Source organism: Oncorhynchus nerka, linkage group LG8, assembly GCF_034236695.1.
Source record: "Oncorhynchus nerka isolate Pitt River linkage group LG8, Oner_Uvic_2.0, whole genome shotgun sequence".
NCBI classification, from domain to species: Eukaryota; Metazoa; Chordata; class Actinopteri; order Salmoniformes; family Salmonidae; genus Oncorhynchus; species Oncorhynchus nerka.
Window position 1 is genome coordinate 28008785 of NC_088403.1, and position 18670 is coordinate 28027454.

The following is an 18670-nucleotide window of genomic DNA, read 5'->3' on the forward strand; positions in this document are numbered from 1 at the left end:
CTGATAATCTCCCTCGATCTGGGGCTCCATGCAAGATCTCACCCTGTGGGGTCAAAATGATCACAAGAACGGTGAGCAAAAATCCCAGAACCACACGGGGGGACCTAGTGATTGACCTGCAGAGAGCTGGGACCAAAGTAACAAAGCCTACCATCAGTAACACACTACGCCGCCAGGGACTCAAATCCTGCAGTGCCAGACGTGTCCCCCTGCTTAAGCCAGTACATGTCCAGGCCCGTCTGAAGTTTGCTAGAGAGCATTTGGATGATCCAGAAGAAGATTGGGAGAATGTCATAAGGTCAGATGAAACCAAAATATAACTTTTTGGTAAAAACTCAACTCGTCGTGTTTGGAGGACAACGAATGCTGAGTTGCATCCAAAGAACACCATACCTACTGTGAAGCATGGGGGTGGAAACATCATCCTTTGGGGCTGTTTTTCTGCAAAGGGACCAGGACGACTGATCCGTGTAAAGGAAATAATGAATGGGGCCGTGTATTGTGAGATTTTGAGTGAAAACCTCCTTCCATCAGCAAGGACATTGAAGATGAAACGTGGCTGGGTCTTTCAGCATGACGATGATCCCAAACACACCACCTGGGCAATGAAGGAGTGGCTTCGTAAGAAGCATTTCAATGTCCTGGAGTGGCCTAGCCAGTCTCCAGATCTCAACCGCATAGAAAATCTTTGGAGGGAGTTGAAAGTCTGTTGCCCAGCAACAGCCCCAAAACATCACTGCTCTAGAGGAGATCTGCATAGAGGAATGGGCCAAAATACAAGCAAGTGTGTGTGAAAACCTTGTGAAGACTTACAGAAAACGTTTGACCTCTGTCATTGCCAACAAAGATAAACTTTTGTTATTGCAAATAAATTCATTAAAAATCCTACAATGTGATTTTCTGGTTTTTTTTTTCTAATTTTGTCTGTCATAGTTGAAGTGTACCTATGATGAAAATTACAGGCCTCATCTTTTTGAGTGGGAGAACTTGCACAATTGGTGGCTGACTAAATACTTTTTTGCCCCACTGTACATGTTCTCAGACAAACAAGGTCTTTTTCACTTTATAGAAGGCATGGCGGGGAGGGGGGGGGGGGGGACTGCATCACATATAAATAAAATAAATCCTACTTTATTTAAGATGAATTGAAACAAACTTTTGTCACAGAGAGATTACCAGATCTCCTTACTAAAGGGCCTTTAAAATAGTAATTTTTCACACTGCCTTCTCTTCACAACTGACACTTAGTTATGACATTAAAAGTCATATTAGGTGATTGAAAGGGGTGATGATCAGAGGGGCAGAGTTTTCCCCACTTATATTATTACTCGGGCAGAAGTATGGATAGAGTTCCTCAGCTCTCCTTACAGTTCCCACACACAGATCACTGATCTCGGCGCAGTGGGTGGAGGGGTGTAGAGGGATGGAAAGCTCTGGAGGAGGTAGTCCTCAGTGTGTGAGAGCTGCTCCACCTCAGTGCTTCTCCTCTGTAGCTCAGTATTTCCTGCTCTTTAATGAGCCCTTCAGCCTGCCTCTCTCCTCTGCTCTGCTCCCCCTCAATCACCTCAATGAGCTCAGCCTGGCTTCTCTCAATGGAGCGCACCAGAGCAGTGAAGACCTGTACACTGTGAAATCTCTCTCTCTTGCCGAGATCTACTGAGTCTTTGATCTCCTGAACATTCCTCAGTCTCTCCTGGAACATCCACTGAACCTCTGCCTAAGTCTTCCCCAGTTGAGCCTTCCTCTCTCCATACTCTTCCTCTAGAGGGACAGTGTCATGAGGCCTGCTTTCAAGCACATGACACAAACACATGTCTGGTCAATTCTACAGAACAGCTCCAGGAGTCTGTCGTGCTTCTTACACAGCCTGTATTCCAGGTTCTCCACAGGGTTGATCAGAGGTCTGATACACCAGACAGGACTTCAGAGCCTTGAGCTTCTTCCACGTGCAGAAGTCATAGGACACTTCTCCGGGCTTGGCAGGGGACTCATCTTTACCTTTGACTCTCATCTTCTTAAAATGCATCTACAATCTCTCTGAATATTGTGTTGACACGAAGCTCAGGTTCTCTGTAGAACTTATCCTTACATAAATGACACTGGTTCAGGCCATTGGTATCCCAGCATCCTCTGATACAGGCCTTGCAGAAGTTGTGTCCACATGGAATAGACTGGCTCAGTGAACAAATCCAGACAGACAGGGAAAAATATAAACTAATTCTCTAAAGGTTGACCATTACAGTTATAAAAAGGCTTTAACCAACCAAATATGAGAAAACAGGAGAAGCCATGTTCATAGCAAAGTTCAATTGATCTTGTAAAACATTGAGTATCTGTTGGTGTTGATGCTGTTCTTACTGCCCTTAGAGAACCACAGGAATAAAAGACACTGCGTAGTTGTAGAGAGATTTCTGAAGAACTGGAAAGTTTAGTTGTGTCTGACATAGAAGTATCTCCACTTTACTTTTACTTCAGCATAGTGATGTCAAAACCCCCCTCTTTGCCGGTCTGTCTGCTTATGGCTGCTCTCAAAAGGAACATACAGGTAACTGCCAAAATAAAAGGAAACACTTAAGTAAATGAGGGATACATAGTATATTGAATGCAGGTGCATCCACACAGGTGTGGAATTAACATCACATCTGCATAGGGGCGTATAAAAATTAGAGGTCGACCGATTATGATTTTAACGCCGATAACGATACTGATTATTGGAGAACCAAAAAAAGCAGATAACAATTAAATCGGACGATTTTTAAAAATTGATTTAATAATGACAATTACAACAATACTGAATGAACACTTATTTTAACCTAATTTAATACACCAATAAAAATCAATTTAGCCTCAAATAAATAATGAAACATGTTCAATTTGGTTTAAATAATGCAAAAACAAAGTGTTGGAGAAGAAAGTAAAAGTGCAATATGTGCCATGTAAAAAAAGCTAATGTTTATGTTCCTTGCTCAGAACATATGAAAGCTGGTGGTTCCTTTTAACATGAGACTTTATATAATATTCCAAGGTAAGAGGTTTTAGGTTGTAGTTAATATAGTATTTATAGGACTATTTCTCTCTATACCATTTGTATTTCATTAACCTTTGACTATTGGATGTTCTTATAGGCACTTCAGGATTGCCAGTGTAACAGTATAGCTTCCGTCCATCTCCTCGCCCCTACCTGAGCTCGAACCAGGAACACATCGACAACAGCCACCCCCGAAGCAGGGGGAACAACTACTCCAAGTCTCAGAACGAGTGACGTTTGAAATGCTATTAGCGCGCACCCCGCTAACTAGCTAGCCATTTCACATCGGTTACACCAGCCTAATCTCGGGAGTTGATAGGCTTGAAGTCATAAACAGCTCAATGCTTGAAGCATTGCAAAGAGCTGCTGGCAAAACGCACAAAAGTGCTGTTTGAATGAATGCTTACGAGCCTGCTGCTGCCTACCATCGCTCAGTCAAACTGCTCTATCAAATCATAGACTTATTTGTAACATAACACACAGAAATATGAGCCTTTGGTCATTAATATGGTCGAATCCGGAAATGTAATTTCGAAAACAAAATGTTTATTAATTCAGTGAAATACGTTCTGTATTTTATCTAAACGGGTGGCATCCCTAAGTCTAAATATTGCTGTTACATTGTACAACCTTCAATGTTATGTCATAATTACGTAAAATTCTGGCAAATTAGTTCGCAATGAGCCAGGCAGCCCGAACTGTTGCATACCCTAACTCTGCGTGCAATGAACGCAAGAGAAGTGACAATTTCCCTGGTTTAATATTGCCTGCTAACCTGGATTTCTTTTAGCTAAAAATGCAGGTTTAAAAATATAAACTTCTGTGTATTGATTTTAAGAAACGCATTGATGTTTATGGTTAGGTACAGTCGTGCAACGATTGTGCTTTTTTTGCAAATGCGCCTTTGTTAAATCATCCCCCATTTGGCGAAGTTGTCTGTCTTTGTTGGGAAGAAATAGTCTTCACAGTTCGCAATGAGCCAGGCAGCCCAAACTGCTGCATATACCCTAACTCTGTTGCAAGAGAAGTGACACAATTTACCTAGTTAAAATAAATGAATGTTAGCAGGCAATATTAACTAAATATGCAGGTTTAAAAACGTATACTTGTGTATTGATTTTAAGAAAGGCATTGATGTTTATGGTTAGGTACACGTTGGAGCAACGAGTCTTTTTTTGCGAATGTGCAAAAAAAAAAAAAAAAAAAAAAAAAAAAAAAAAATCGCTGTCCAAAAATACAGATTTCCGATTATTATGAAAACTTGAAATCGTCCGTAGTTAATCGGCCATTCCGATTAATCGGTCGACCTCTAATAAAAATGCTGGTCAGGCCCAGTTGCATATTATTTTTTCTACCATGGCTAGAAGAGGAGATCTCAGTGACTTTGAAAGAGGGGTGATTGTTGGGGCACGTTTGGCAGGAGCTTCACTGACGAAGACTGCTCAACTTGCTGATGTTTCACGATATGCCAATGCCCTCTCAGTCATCAGATCTCAACCCAATTTAACACTTACAGGAGATTCTGGAGTGGCGCCTGAGGCAGTGTTTTCCACCACCACCAAATTATGGAATTTCTTGTGGAAAAATGGTTTCGCATCCCTATAATAGAGTTCCAGACGCTTGTAGGATCCCTGCCAAGGTGCACTGAAGCTGTTCTGGCGGGTCAACGCCCTATTAAGACACCCAGTTGGAGTTTCCTTTATTTTGCCAGGTACCTGAAATTAATCTTTACACAGCGATAAACTCTCAATCGCCATTTATTTTGCTCTAATCTACTGGACAATTGATATTACATAGCCTCCTGTTCATACATCTCAGTGCTAGTAAGGTTAAACCTAACAGCAGTGGTCATAGTACACCTTTCATTGGTATAGTTGTAACACCCTCTTTTGGAAAGCATGCCTGTGCACTTTCTGTCAAATCCCCTCCAAGGACTACCAGGGCACAACTCAGACTATTGCACAAAGGCACCATCCCATCTGACACCAGAGCTACAGGGTGAAGTAGTAAAGACATGGAAGACAACGCAAGAGATGTTTCATCCGGTCTTAGCACTAGCACAATAGGACACTAGACCCTTGTAGTCTAAATAAATAAAATTAAAAAGCCTCTTCTATAAACATTTTATTTAGGAACGATTTAATCAAACTGTTCTTATTTAATTGACATTACATTAATACTTGCTTTATTTTCCTAATAAGAGTGACAGAAAAAGGCCATTAAATATAAAAAATATGAATTTGTGTCATTTCATTTAGCTTCCTGTAATGTATGACAATCTGAGTCTGAGGTTAAAGGGGGCTGAACATGGGACCCACTACCCTGGCGTTGCAAGCACCATGCTCTACCAGCTGAGCCATACGGAACCATTTAGCCTCGCTTTCAATTCTCCTCATTATGAATAACGACTGAATGAGATGTGTTTTAGAGGCATGCTTTGGGTGACTGCCTTGTATATATGTTTGTGTGTGTTGGAACGTGGGAAGTGTTTGTACTTTCACACTGTCGAAACAGTACAAAGCTATAGTCACTCACTGTTTTAGATAGTTTGAAACAGTCTAACAAGGTGTCTGGAAGTAGCCTAGACTGGCAAGGAAGCTAGTCAACTTCTTTCACAGATTACAGTGCCTTGAGAAAGTATTCAAACCCCTTGACTTATTCCACATTTTGTTGTGTTATCAAATTTTATTTGTCACATACACATGGTTAGCAGATGTTAATGTGAGTGTAGCGAAATGCTTGTGCTTCTAGTTCCGACAATGCAGTAATAACCAACAAGTAATATAGCTAACAATTCCAAAATAGACACAAGTGTAAGGGGATAAAGAATATGTACATAAAGATATATGAATGAGTGATGGTACAGAGCGGCATAGGCAAGATACAGTAGATGGTATTGAGTGCAGTATATACATATGAGATGAGTATGTAACCAAAGTGGCATAGTTAAAGTGGCTAGTGATACATGTATTACATAAGGATGCAGTAGATGATAGAGTACAGTATATACGTATACATATGAGATGAATAATGTAGGGAACATTGTATGTTACAGCCTGAATTCAAAATTGATTAAATCTCTCACCCATCTACACACAATACCCCATAACGACAAAGTGAAAACATGTTTTTAGAAAAATGTAGCTAATTTATTGAAAATTAAACACAGAAATCTAATTTATATAAGTATTCACACCCCTGAGTAAATACTTTGTAGAAGCACCTTCGGCTGCGATTACAGCTGTCAGTCTTTCGGGGTAAGTTTCTAAGAGCTTTGCCAACTGGAATGTACAATATCTGCCCATTATTCTTCGTAAAATTCTTCAAGCTCTGTCAAGTTGATTGTTGATCATTTCTAGACAGCCACTTTCAAGTCTTGCCATAGATTTTCAAGCCTATTTAAGCCAAAACTGTAACTAAGCCTCTCAGGAACATTCAATGTCATCTTGGTAAGCAACCCGTGTAGATTTGGCGTTGTGTTTTAGGTTATTGTTCTGATGAAAGCTGAAGTGTCTTATGGAAAGGTTTTTGCCTGCGCTTATAGCTATATTCTGTTTATTTTTAACCTAAAACACTGCATAGTTCTTGCCGATGACAAGTATACCCATAACATGATGCAGCCACCACCATGTTTGAAAATATGAAGAGTAGTACTCTGATGTGCTGTGTTGGCCCAAAACATAATGCTTTGTATTCAGTACAAAAAGTTCATTTGTTTGCCACTTCACTTTAGTGCCTTATTGCAAACAGGATGCATGTACAGGCTTCCTTTGTTTCACTCTGTCATTTAGGTTAGTATTTTTGAGTAACTACAATGTTGATCCATCCTCAGTTCTCTCATACCACAGCCATTAAACTCTGTTTTAAAACCACCATTAGTCCCACGGTGAAATCCCAGAGCAGTTTCCTTCCTCTTCGGCAACTGAGTTAGACAGGATGCCTGTATCTTTCTAATGACCAGTAGCGGCGAGTTGGTAAAAATCAATGGGGAAGCCAAGCCAGAAAAAAAGCCATATTACAACCTGTGTTGTGATAATTTAGTACATGCATGCATGTACAGTTTAAGTCGGAAGTCATTAAAATGAGTTTTTCAACCACTCCACAAATTTCTTGTTAACAAACTATAGTTTTGGCAAGTCGGTTAGGACATCTACTTTGTGCATGACACAAGTCATTTTCACAACAATTGTTTACAGACAGATTATTTCACTGTTTCACAATTCCAGTCAGAAGTTTACATACACTAAATTGACTGTGCCTTTAAACAAATAGGAAAAGTCCAGAAATGTATGTCATGGCTTTAGAAGCTTCTGATTGACTCAAATTATGTCAATTAGCCTATTGGAGGTGTACCTTTGGATGCATTTCAAGGCCTAACTTCAAACTCAATGCCTCTTTGCTTGACATCATGGGAAAATCTAAAGAAATCCGCCAAGACTTCAGAAAAAGTCTGGTTCATCCTTAGGAGCAATTTCCAAATGCCTGAAGGTACCACGTTCATGTGCATAAAAAAAATAGTACGCAAGTATAAACACCCTGGGACCACGCAGCCGGCAACAGCTCAGGAAGGAGACGCATTCTGTCTCCTAGAGATTAACTTATTTTGGTGTGAAAAGAGCAAATCAATCCCAGAACAACAGCAAAGGACCTTGTGAAGATGCTGGAGGAAACAGGCAAAAAAGTATCTACAGTGCCTTGCGAAAGTATTCAGCCCCCTTGAACTTTGCGAACTTTTGCCACATTTCAGGCTTCAAACATAAAGATATAAAACTGTATTTTTTTGTGAAGAATCAACAACAAGTGGGACACAATCATGAAGTGGAACGACATTTATTGGATATTTCAAACTTTTTTAACAAATCAAAAACTGAAAAATTGGGCGTGCAAAATTATTCAGCCCCTTTACTTTCAGTGCAGCAAACTCTCTCCAGAAGTTCAGTGAGGATCTCTGAATGATCCAATGTTGACCTAAATGACTAATGATGATAAATACAATCCACCTGTGTGTAATCAAGTCTCCGTATAAATGCACCTGCACTGTGATAGTCTCAGAGGTCCGTTAAAAGCGCAGAGAGCATCATGAAGAACAAGAAACACACCAGGCAGGTCCGAGATACTGTTGTGAAGAAGTTTAAAGCCGGATTTGGATACAAAAAGATTTCCCAAGCTTTAAACATCCCAAGGAGCACTGTGCAAGCGATAATATTAAAATGGAAGGAGTATCAGACCACTGCAAATCTACCAAGACCTGGCCGTCCCTCTAAACTTTCAGCTCATACAAGGAGAAGACTGATCAGAGATGCAGCCAAGAGGCCCATGATCACTCTGGATGAACTGCAGAGATCTACAGCTGAGGTGGGAGACTCTGTCCATAGGACAACAATCAGTCGTATATTGCACAAATCTGGCCTTTATGGAAGAGTGGCAAGAAGAAAGCCATTTCTTAAAGATATCCATAAAAAGTGTTGTTTAAAGTTTGCCACAAGCCACCTGGGAGACACACCAAACATGTGGAAGAAGGTGTTCTGGTCAGATGAAACCAAAATTTAACTTTTTGGCAACAATGCAAAACGTTATGTTTGGCGTAAAAGCAACACAGTCATCACCCTGAACACACCATCCCCTCTGTCAAACATGGTGGTGGCAGCATCATGGTTTGGCCTGCTTTTCTTCAGCAGGGACAGGGAAGATGGTTAAAATTGATGGGAAGATGGATGGAGCCAAATACAGGACCATTCTGGAAGAAAACCTGATGGAGACTGCAAAAGACCTGAGACTGGGACGGAGATTTGTCTTCCAACAAGACAATGATCCAAAACATAAAGCAAAATCTACAATGGAATGGTTCAAAAATAAACATATCCAGGTGTTAGAATGGCCAAGTCAAAGTCCAGACCTGAATCCAATCGAGAATCTGTGGAAAGAACTGAAAACTGCTGTTCAAATGCTCTCCATCCAACCTCACTGAGCTCGAGCTGTTTTGCAAGGAGGAATGGGAACAAATTTCAGTCTCTCGATGTGCAAAACTGATAGAGACATACCCCAAGCGACTTACAGCTGTAATCGCAGCAAAGTGGCGCTACAAAGTATTAACTTAAGGGGGCTGAATAATTTTGCACGCCCAATTTTTCAGTTTTTGATTTGTTAAAAAAAGTTTGAAATATCCAATAAATGTCGTTCCACTTCATGATTGTGTCCCACTTGTTGTTGATTCTTCACAAAAAAATACAGTTTTATATCTTTTGTTTGAAGCCTGAAATGTGGCAAAAGGTCGCAAAGTTCAAGGGGGCCGAATACTTTCGCAAGGCACTGTATATCCACAGTAAAACAGGTCCTGTATCAACATAACCTGAAAGGTTGCTCAGCAAGGAAGAAGCCTCTGCTCCAAAACCACCATAAAAAAGCCAAACTACGGCTTGCAACTGCACATGGGGACAAATGGCAGCATCATGTTGTGGGGGTGCTTTGCTGCAGGAGGGACTGGTGCACTTCACAAAATAGATGGCATCATGAGGTAGGAAAATTTGGTGGATATATTGAAGCAACATCACAAGACATCAGTCAGGAAGTTAAAGCTTGGTCGCAAATGAGTCTTCCAAATGGACAATGACCCCAAGCATACTTCCAAAATTGTGACAAAATGGCTTAAGGACAACAAAGCCAAGGTATTGGAGTGGCCATCACAAAACCCTGACCTCAATCCTATAGAATATCTGTGGGCAGAACTGAAAAAGCGTGTGCGAGCAAGGAGGCCTACAAACCCAACTGTTACACCAGCTGTCAGGAGGATTGGGCCAAAATTCACCCAACTTATTGTGGGAAGCTTGTGGAAGGCTACCCGAAATGTTTGAACCAAGTTAAACAATTTAAAGGCAATGCTACCAAACACTAATTGAGTGTATGTAAACTTCTGACCCACTGGGAATGTGATGAAAGAAATAAAAGCTGAAATAAATCACTTATTATTCTGACATTTCACATTCTTAAAATAAAGTGGTGATCCTAACTGACCTAAGTCAGGGAATTTTTGCTAGGATTAAATGTATTTGGCTAAGGTGTATGTAAACTTCTGACTTCAACTGTACATGTAGGCATTGTAAATAAGAATCAACTTGCTTAGTTAAGTAATGAAAAAAATGAACATATTAATCTTCTATCCTCGCAGGCCAGGGGCACAATGTATGAATTTATGGTTGGATCTGAATCGCCTTTATAATTATTGGTCAGTACGGAGAATAAACTAAAACCACAAGTCCAAATCCCTATCCCCATCCATGGCTAATTTAGGAAAGGGACAATTTTAGCTAGCTAGCCACTGGAGGACAACAAGACAACTAGCTGCACAATGAGTTTTGGTCAATGACGTATGCTCTCGATGTGATTGGAGTGAAGCCAAATCCAAACTGGCTTCCCTTTTTTTGGTGCACCAGGACCATTCACAGTTGAGCTCACTCAGTTTAGTTCAACTCTGATTGGCTATTATTGTTATTGATTTACATCATCAAGGGAGGCCAAATGCTCGCTGGCTTCCCTTTTATTCAATGCGGCAACAATGACATACTCTTTTGGACCCGACAGTATCAGATAGATGGCCTACACATACAAAGACAGAGGGGCACCGTTTTGCTCGCTCAAATGCTTTCTCTGGTGAGATACACTCAGCCTCTTACGAATTGAAGAAAAAATTGTGTCCCTGTGCATAATTTATTTGTACATTTTTGGTCAAGCCTGGCTTCCCTTGGTGTCCATGAATACACGCCACCTGGTGTAGTGATACTCCATCAAAAGCCTAATTAATAACTTCACTATGCCCCCCCCCCCCCCCCCTTCCTGTATGGTCCTTCTTTTCGAAGCATTGGAAAACGTCCCAGGTCTTTGTACTCGATTGAGGGACCATACAGATAATTGTATGTGTGGTAGACGGGGTAGTCACACAAAAATATATATAACGTTAACCACTATTATTGAAAAAGTCAAGGGGGAAAAGATCATACTTTCTGAAGGAACTGTACATACAATTTTTGTTATTAGGCCTACATGTACATTGACATTATTTTCAGTTGTCACTATGACGATGAACACACCCTGAAAGCACCGAATGGGCTTGAGTTACCACCTTATTAATATGCAGCATGCAGTAGGATGCATTGATCAGTTGATTGACAGGTGTAGGACTGTAGAACAATAATCTTTCCTCTAGTGTGGATGGTCACCAACGTTTTATACAGTGCCTTAGGAAAGTATTCAGACTCCTTGAATTTTTCCACATTTTGTTACGTTACAGGCTTTTTCTAAAATTGACTAAATACATTTTTTCCCTCAGCAATCTACACACATAACACCCCATAATGACAAAGCAAGTCCAGACATGTTTAGCAAATCTATTACAAATAAAAAACTGAAATACCTTTACAAAAGTATTCAGACCACTTGCTATGAGACTCGAAATTGAGCTCAGGTGCATCCTCTTTCCATTGATCATCCCTAAGATGTTTCTACAACTTGGAGTCCACCTATGGTAAATTAAATTGATTGGATATAGTTTGGAAAGGCACACACCTGTCTATATAAGCTCCCAGAGTTGACAGTGCATGTCAGAGCAAAAACAAGGCCATGAGGTTGAGGGAACAGTCCACAGATCTGGGTAAGGGTGCCAAAAAGTTTCTGCTGAATTGAAGGTCCACAAGAACACAGTACTCTGTCATTCTTCAATGGAAGAAGTTTGGAACCACCAAGACTCTTCCTAGAGCTGGCCTCCTGGCCAAACTGAGCAATCAGTAGAGAAGGGCCTTGGTCAGGGAGGTGACCAAGAACCAGAGGGTCACTGACAGAGCTCTTGAGTTCCTCTATGGAGATGGGAGAACCTTCCAGAAGACAACCATCTCTGCAGCACTCTACCAAGCAGGCCTTTATGGTAGATTTACTGAGGAGTGGCATCCGTCTGGCCAAAGGCACGTGACAGCCTGCTTGGAGTTTGCCAAAAGACACCTAAAGACCCTCAGACCATGAGAAACAAGATTCTCTGGTCTGATGAAACCAAGATTGAACTCCTTCGCCTGAATGCCAAGCATCACGTCTGGAAGAAACCTGGCACCATCTGTACGGTGAAGCATGGTGGTGGCAGCATCATGTTGTGTAGATATTCAACATTGGCAGGGACTGGGAGACTAGTCAGAATCGAGGGAAAGATGAACGAAGCAAAGTACAGAGAGATCGTTGATGAAAACCTGCTCAAGAGCACTCAGGACCTCAGACTGGGGTGAAGGTTCACCTTCCAACAGGACAACGACCCTAAGCACACAGCCAAGACAAAGCAGGAGTGGCTTCGGGACAAGTCTCTGAATGTCCTGGAGTGGCCCAGCCAGATCCCAGACTTGAACCAGATCAAACATCTCCGGAGACAACTGAAAATAGCTATGCAGTGACGCTCCCCATCCAACCTGACAGGGCTTGAGAGTATCTGCAGAGAAGACTGGGAGAAACTCCCCAAATACAGGTGTGCATGGCCCTTAACTCTGACACAACTAACGTTATCGCAACAGAACTAGTAGGCCTAGCTAATGTGAATTAAATAAATATGACATTACACTTACACTAGTTTAGGCTTACTTGACTTTTATGCTCTAAATTGACTCCTTAAAATAATTTAATCTGGCAATAGTCACCCACAGAGGTTGCCACTGCTGCACTGCAGTAAAGCAGAAGAAGTTGAATTTATCACTTCCGTTGTTTAGCTGTGCCCATAGCAATGTTTGAAAATGAGGTGGATAGTTGCAACCCCCTCCTTTGGGAAGCATGCCTATGCACCTTGTTTCAAGTCCTCTCCCAGGACAACCACGGCAAACCTCTCCCTTTTGAAACAAATGCACTATCCCATCTCGGACACAAGTTACTGGATGAAGTAGTAAAGACATGGAAAGCAATGCGAGGACTTACCACTAGCACAATGGGAGACCACAACCCCAGACTAAGTATCAAGTTCCCCTGATTCAAGCTACTTTAAAAGGAGAAGTATATCATTCCTATAAATAGCATTGAGAGAAAGAGAGAATTCCTCATTGTCCCCTGTGAGAGTGGCTATGGCATTACATGTAAATACGGAAAATAAATGCCCTAGAAACCCTTTTCTATAAGCATTTTATTAAGGAATGATTTATTACAACGTTTTAGGGAGTGGGGATACATTTACTGCTTTGATTTTTCATAACAACAATGAGAGAGAGAGACTAGATATCATTGAGTATAAGGACATAAACAACCATTTGTGACATTCATATGACACTGCAGTCTCCTCCAAAGAATGCCCATCAACTATACTTTAAGGTTAAACTCAGTCGGTGTAATTGACAGGAGAGATGATCAGAGGGGTAGAGTTTTCACCATCATCATTAAGATGGGCAGAAAAATGGATAGAGTTTATCAGTGGTGCAGCCAGTGAAAGAGTAGAGACCTGGCCTCCTCATCATAAAAAGAGACCTGACCCTCCTCATAATCAACAAACACCACCTTCTGGGGCCTCTCTCTCAGGGAGAGCAGGACACTGGGTTTAGCAAGAGCCTCGTATTCTCCATTCTTCAGCCACAGAGCCCAGTATCCATTCTCAGCACTCAGTGTGATATCCCCCTTCCTGTTGATGGACTCTCTGGCCACTCCTAAATCCCAGTCAGTCTTCCCCTTAACCATCACCTCATTGTCAAATCTAACTGAGGAGAAGCCCTCCTTTCCCAATACATAGATATCAAGATTGAACCTCTCTGGGTTGTCGGGAAGATCCTGTTTTGTATCTCCATGTTTCACTTGTTTTCTATCCTCAGCCATGATGAGGTAGGGATGTGTCAATCTTGTATCAGGATCCAGAGTCACATCCACTGCATACTGCTGAATCCTCTTCAGTTTGACTTCAGGCAGCTTCTCCATCTGTTTATTCAGTGTCTCCTCCAGTTGAGATACAGCTCTCTTCACAGTCCCCACACACAGATGACTATTAACACTGATCTCAGACCAGTTATTGATGGGTGGAGGGGTGCACAGGGTGGGAAGCTCTGTAGGAGGTGGAGGTGGTCCTCAGTGTGTGAGAGCTGCTCCAACTCAGTGTTTCTCCTCTGTAGCTCAGTGATTTCCTGCTCCAGTTCTTTAATGAGCCCTTCAGCCTGCCTCTCTGCTGCTTTCAGCTTCTCCTCAATGAGCTCAGCCTGACTTCTCTCAATGGAGCGAACCAGAGCAGTGAAGACCTGTAGACTGTCTGATCTCTCTCGCTCTGCTTCTCTCTTGCTGAGATCTACCGAGTGTTTGATCTCCTGAACCTTCTTCAGTCTCTCCTGGATCATCTGCTGCACTTCTGCCACAGTAGTCTTCAGCTAATCCTTCCTCTCTCCACGCTCTTCCTCTAGAGGGACAGTGTCATGAGTCTTGTGGTCCGTCTCAGTGCAGAATTGACACGGTGAAAGCAAACCATACTATTATCTGTGGATAGCACCCCATCAAACAAAGACAGACAATCATAATTCAACCCGCCAGGCGCGACACGAAACTCAGAAATAAGTATATAATTCATGCCTTACCTTTGAAGATCTTCTTTTGTTGGCACTCCAATGTGTCCCATAAACATCACAACTGGTCCTTTTGTTCGATTATTTCCGTTGTTATATATCCAATGTCAATTTATTTGGCACGTTTGCTCCAGAAAAACAGGTTCCAACTCGCGCAACATGACTACAAAATATCTCATAAGTTACCTGTATTCTTTGTCCAAACAACTTTCCTAATAGAACATTAGGTATTCAATGTAAATAATCGATAAAATTTAAGACAGAATAAACTATGTTCAATACTGGAGGAAAACAAAGTGGAGCGTGCTTTTCAGGTCACAAACCTCTATCAAAACAGTACACTTCACTCGACCCTTGTTCTGAACAGGGCTACTTCATTACACAAAGGAAAAACATCAACCAATTTCTAAAGACTTGACATCCAGTGGAAGCGATAGGAATTGCAAGCAACTGCCTTAGAATTCTAGATTCCCAATGAAAACCCATTGAAAAGAGAGTGACCTCAATTTTTTTTTTTTCCTGGATGGTTTGTCCTCGGGGTTCCGCCTGCCAAATAAGTTCTGTTATACTCACAGACATCATTCAAACAGTTTTAGAAACTTCAGAGTAGAGGTCGACCGATTAATCAGAATGGCCGATAAATTAGGGCCGATTTCAAGTTTTCATAACAACCAGAAATCTGTATTTTTGGACACCGATTTTGCCGATTTTCTCCTTTTTTCACACCTTTATTTAATCTTTATTTAACGAGGCAAGTCAGTTAAGAAAACATTCTTATTTTCAATGACGGCCTAGGAACGAACGGTGGGTTAACTGCCTCGTTCAGGGCCAGAAAGATAGATTTTTACCTTGTCAGCTCGGGGGATCCAGTCTTGCAACCTTACAGTTAACTAGTCCAACGCGATAACGACCTGCCTCGACACTGGCAATACTAAAGTGCCTATAAGAACATCCAATAGTCAAAGGTTAATGAAATACAAATGGTATAGAGGGAAATAGTCCTATAATTCCTATAATAACTACAACCTAAAATGTCTTACCTGAGAATATTGAAGACTCATGTTAAAAAGGGAACCACCAGCTTTCATATGTTCTCATGTTCTGAGCAAGGAACTTAAACGTTAGCTTTCATACATAGCACATATTGCACTTTTACTTTCTTTTCCAACACTTTGTTTTTGCATTATTTAAACATGTTTCATTATTTATTTGAGGCTAAATTGATTTTATTGATGTATTATATTAAGTTAAAATAAGTGTTAATTCAGTATTGTTGTAATTGTCATTATTACAACAACAAAAAGAAGAAATCAGACGATTAATCGGCATCGGATTTTTTGGTCCTCCAATAAATCGGTATTAGCATTGAAAAATCATAATCGGTCGACCTCTTCTTCAGAGTGTTTTCTATCCAAATCTACTAATAACATGCATATCCTAGCTTCTGGGCCTGAGTAGCAGGCAGTTTACTTTGGGCACGGTTTTCATCCGGACGTGAAAATACTGCCCCCTATCCCAAACAGGTTAACTAACTTGCCTAGTTAAAAAAATAAATAATAATCAGATACCCTCCTGCTCAAAGTACCTTATGATATGATGATATATGATTTTTTCCCCCTCTTCAGTTTAAAGGCTCACTAGTGAAGATGAAGAGAAATGGCAACTAACATATGTCTTCATTTCCTATAAAGACCATTTGTAGTGAGTAAACATTGACCCCAGACTATCAAAGCTAAGTTCCACGGAGGCAGTTAGGCCTTGCTGTGTACAACAAACAACTTTAAAAGAAGATAGTTGGAGAGAAAATGCACACCTAGAAAATATGTTCACTCCAGACAGTCGTGACATGCCATGGCACACCTATAGTAAAAGCACCAATTCACATTATGAGCCTTTGCTTCCATAAATCGATCCTAATGCAATCAAAGCGGTAAAACACACAAGTCAGACGTCTTCAGGAAAAAAAACACCGAGCTCTAGGAATGCTTAGGATACACACACTTCTACATTTACATTTTAGTCATTTAGCAAACGCTCTTATCCAGAGCGATCTACAGGAGCAATTACGGTTAAGTACCTTGCGCAAGGGCACGTCGACAGATTTTTCACCTAGGCGGGCTTGGGGATTCAAACCAGCCACCTTTCTAGTTATTGGCCCAACGTTCTTAACCAGTAGGCTTCCTGCCGCACCTGATTTTTCTTCAAATGTCACTTAGGAAGGAGCACTCATCTAAGCTGACGTTCATTATGCGTGTGGTTCATTTATGTTGAAGTGTTATGAAAGCCGAGTGAAAGAGGGCCTCTGAACGCAGCTCGCTTGTGATAGCGTCACAATAATAGCGGTGTCTCGCAAAATATCTGCTTTTAATAAAAAGTAATGTCAGCCAGGGAAATTTCAAGCTCAGATGGTCACATTTGGAAAAGGAATTTGCAGACTATGGATAGTTTGCAAAGGAACTATCCCCATCACACACACACCACTAACCTGTAAGAGGGCGGCAGCCAGATAGACGGTCATGAAGATAGGCGTCAGGGTGGTGTGGCCGCTTTTCATCAGGTGGATGGTGTACAAGAAGATCAGGTGACCCGGGAGCACCAATAGGAGCAGCACCTGGGCCGAACGGTGATTGGCTCCTGAGAGAGAGGAAACGAGAGGAGTTGGAACTGTGCAACTGAGTCTAACAATAAACAGATGCTAAGACGGTTCCTAACCTGTGTATCTGTCAGCCTAAATTATGGGGTAGTGACTTAACATAGTACCTTCTGCAGCACCTACTGTACAATTTATGTATTAAAATCACAGCGAGAGGGATGGATGCACAGTTTAAAACAGATCACATTTCCACAGTTTGAGTATTGGTTAGGCGCTTTACCTGTGCCATAGAAGGTGCGGCAGGGGTAGTAGCAGCCTTTGGCTTCCTCTGGTACCTCCCCAGGAGCACTGTGGAAATGGAGGTGAGTGGAGATACGGCTAGACTGGATGGCTACCAGGTTCCCCCCAATACCTGGAGAACAGACAGAACAGGCAGGCTTAGGGCTGGAGTTGACTGGAGGCAGCTGAGTATAGAGCAGAAGCGAGGGTGAGAGAAATGCGAGGACCCAGATTTGTATCCTTCCCTAAACAGTTGATGCCTTCCAGTCACAGATCTGAGGTAACGCAACCTCTCCCTCCAAAGAGCAGGGATGTACTGTAGTTTGTCATATTACGTCCTTCTAGATCCATTAGGACAGAGGGAAGGGTGTGAGTTTTGGTTTGGAATGCAGCCTTCTCAACCAGTAGGAGCATGAGACAGCAGTGATGCATCACCACTGTCGGAGACATAATTAATACATATTACTGTGTGGGAAAACTGCATTACAGAGAGAAAGCGAGAAAAAAAAATGAGAGGTGGGGATAGACAAAGACAGGGAAAGTAGGGAGAAAGAGGGAAAAAATAAAGACTGACAGCGTGCCCCATCTAATACTGCTCAGCTTCGTCATATAGATTGTAATTTGTATCAAGCAGATGAACATTGCTCATGAGAACAGCAGGACAAGGCAATTTATATCCACACACACACAGGTGACTCAGAGTAGTCTAGCCACGCAGCACGGCTCATGTAGAAACACTCACAGCTTCCAGGTGGGCAGACCAGACAACCACTCCAACCCAAAATAGTGTATGAGAGACAACACTGACAGAAAGTAGAGGAGAGAGGATGTGGTCAGTGAGACAGAAAGGGAGTTTGGGCATTCCAAAGAGTACCCAAAGAGGCACAGTACCAAAAGGGTTGTGTTTTGGAGAGGGGTATATTTTGTGGTAGCTGGGCTCATCTCCCTTCCTGTGCTTGTTATCCTAATCAGGCAGGCCTAAATGAGAACAGACACCCCTGCTGCCCAGAGATTATGGCCACTTAATCCAATCTTTGCTGCCTCTCCACTGACATTTACCTACTCCGTGGTGCGGCTAAATAGAATGCCCTGCCCCCCCCCATACTCCTCCCTGCCTAATTCCCCCCCCCCCTTCTCATTCCGCAACATCCCTCACTATCACTGCACTTCTCAACCATCTCCAGTCCACCACTCAATCCCTCTCATCCAGAGGTCTGGGGA

At 41.8% G+C, this 18670-nt stretch overlaps 1 protein-coding gene and 1 pseudogene across 1 annotated transcript in view; both read right to left on the minus strand.

Annotated features, from left to right (window-relative positions):
- Positions 1–18670, minus strand: part of LOC115118241 (solute carrier family 41 member 2-like) — a 35086-nt gene that overhangs the window by 7060 nt on the left and 9356 nt on the right. The window contains exons 9-10 of the mRNA XM_029646815.2: positions 17451–17582; positions 17063–17211 (exon numbers count right to left, since the gene is read on the minus strand). Coding sequence (XP_029502675.1) covers positions 17063–17211; positions 17451–17582 — 281 coding nt within the window. The remainder of the gene's footprint in view (positions 1–17062; positions 17212–17450; positions 17583–18670) is intronic.
- Positions 13152–14385, minus strand: LOC135572905 (zinc-binding protein A33-like; annotated as a pseudogene).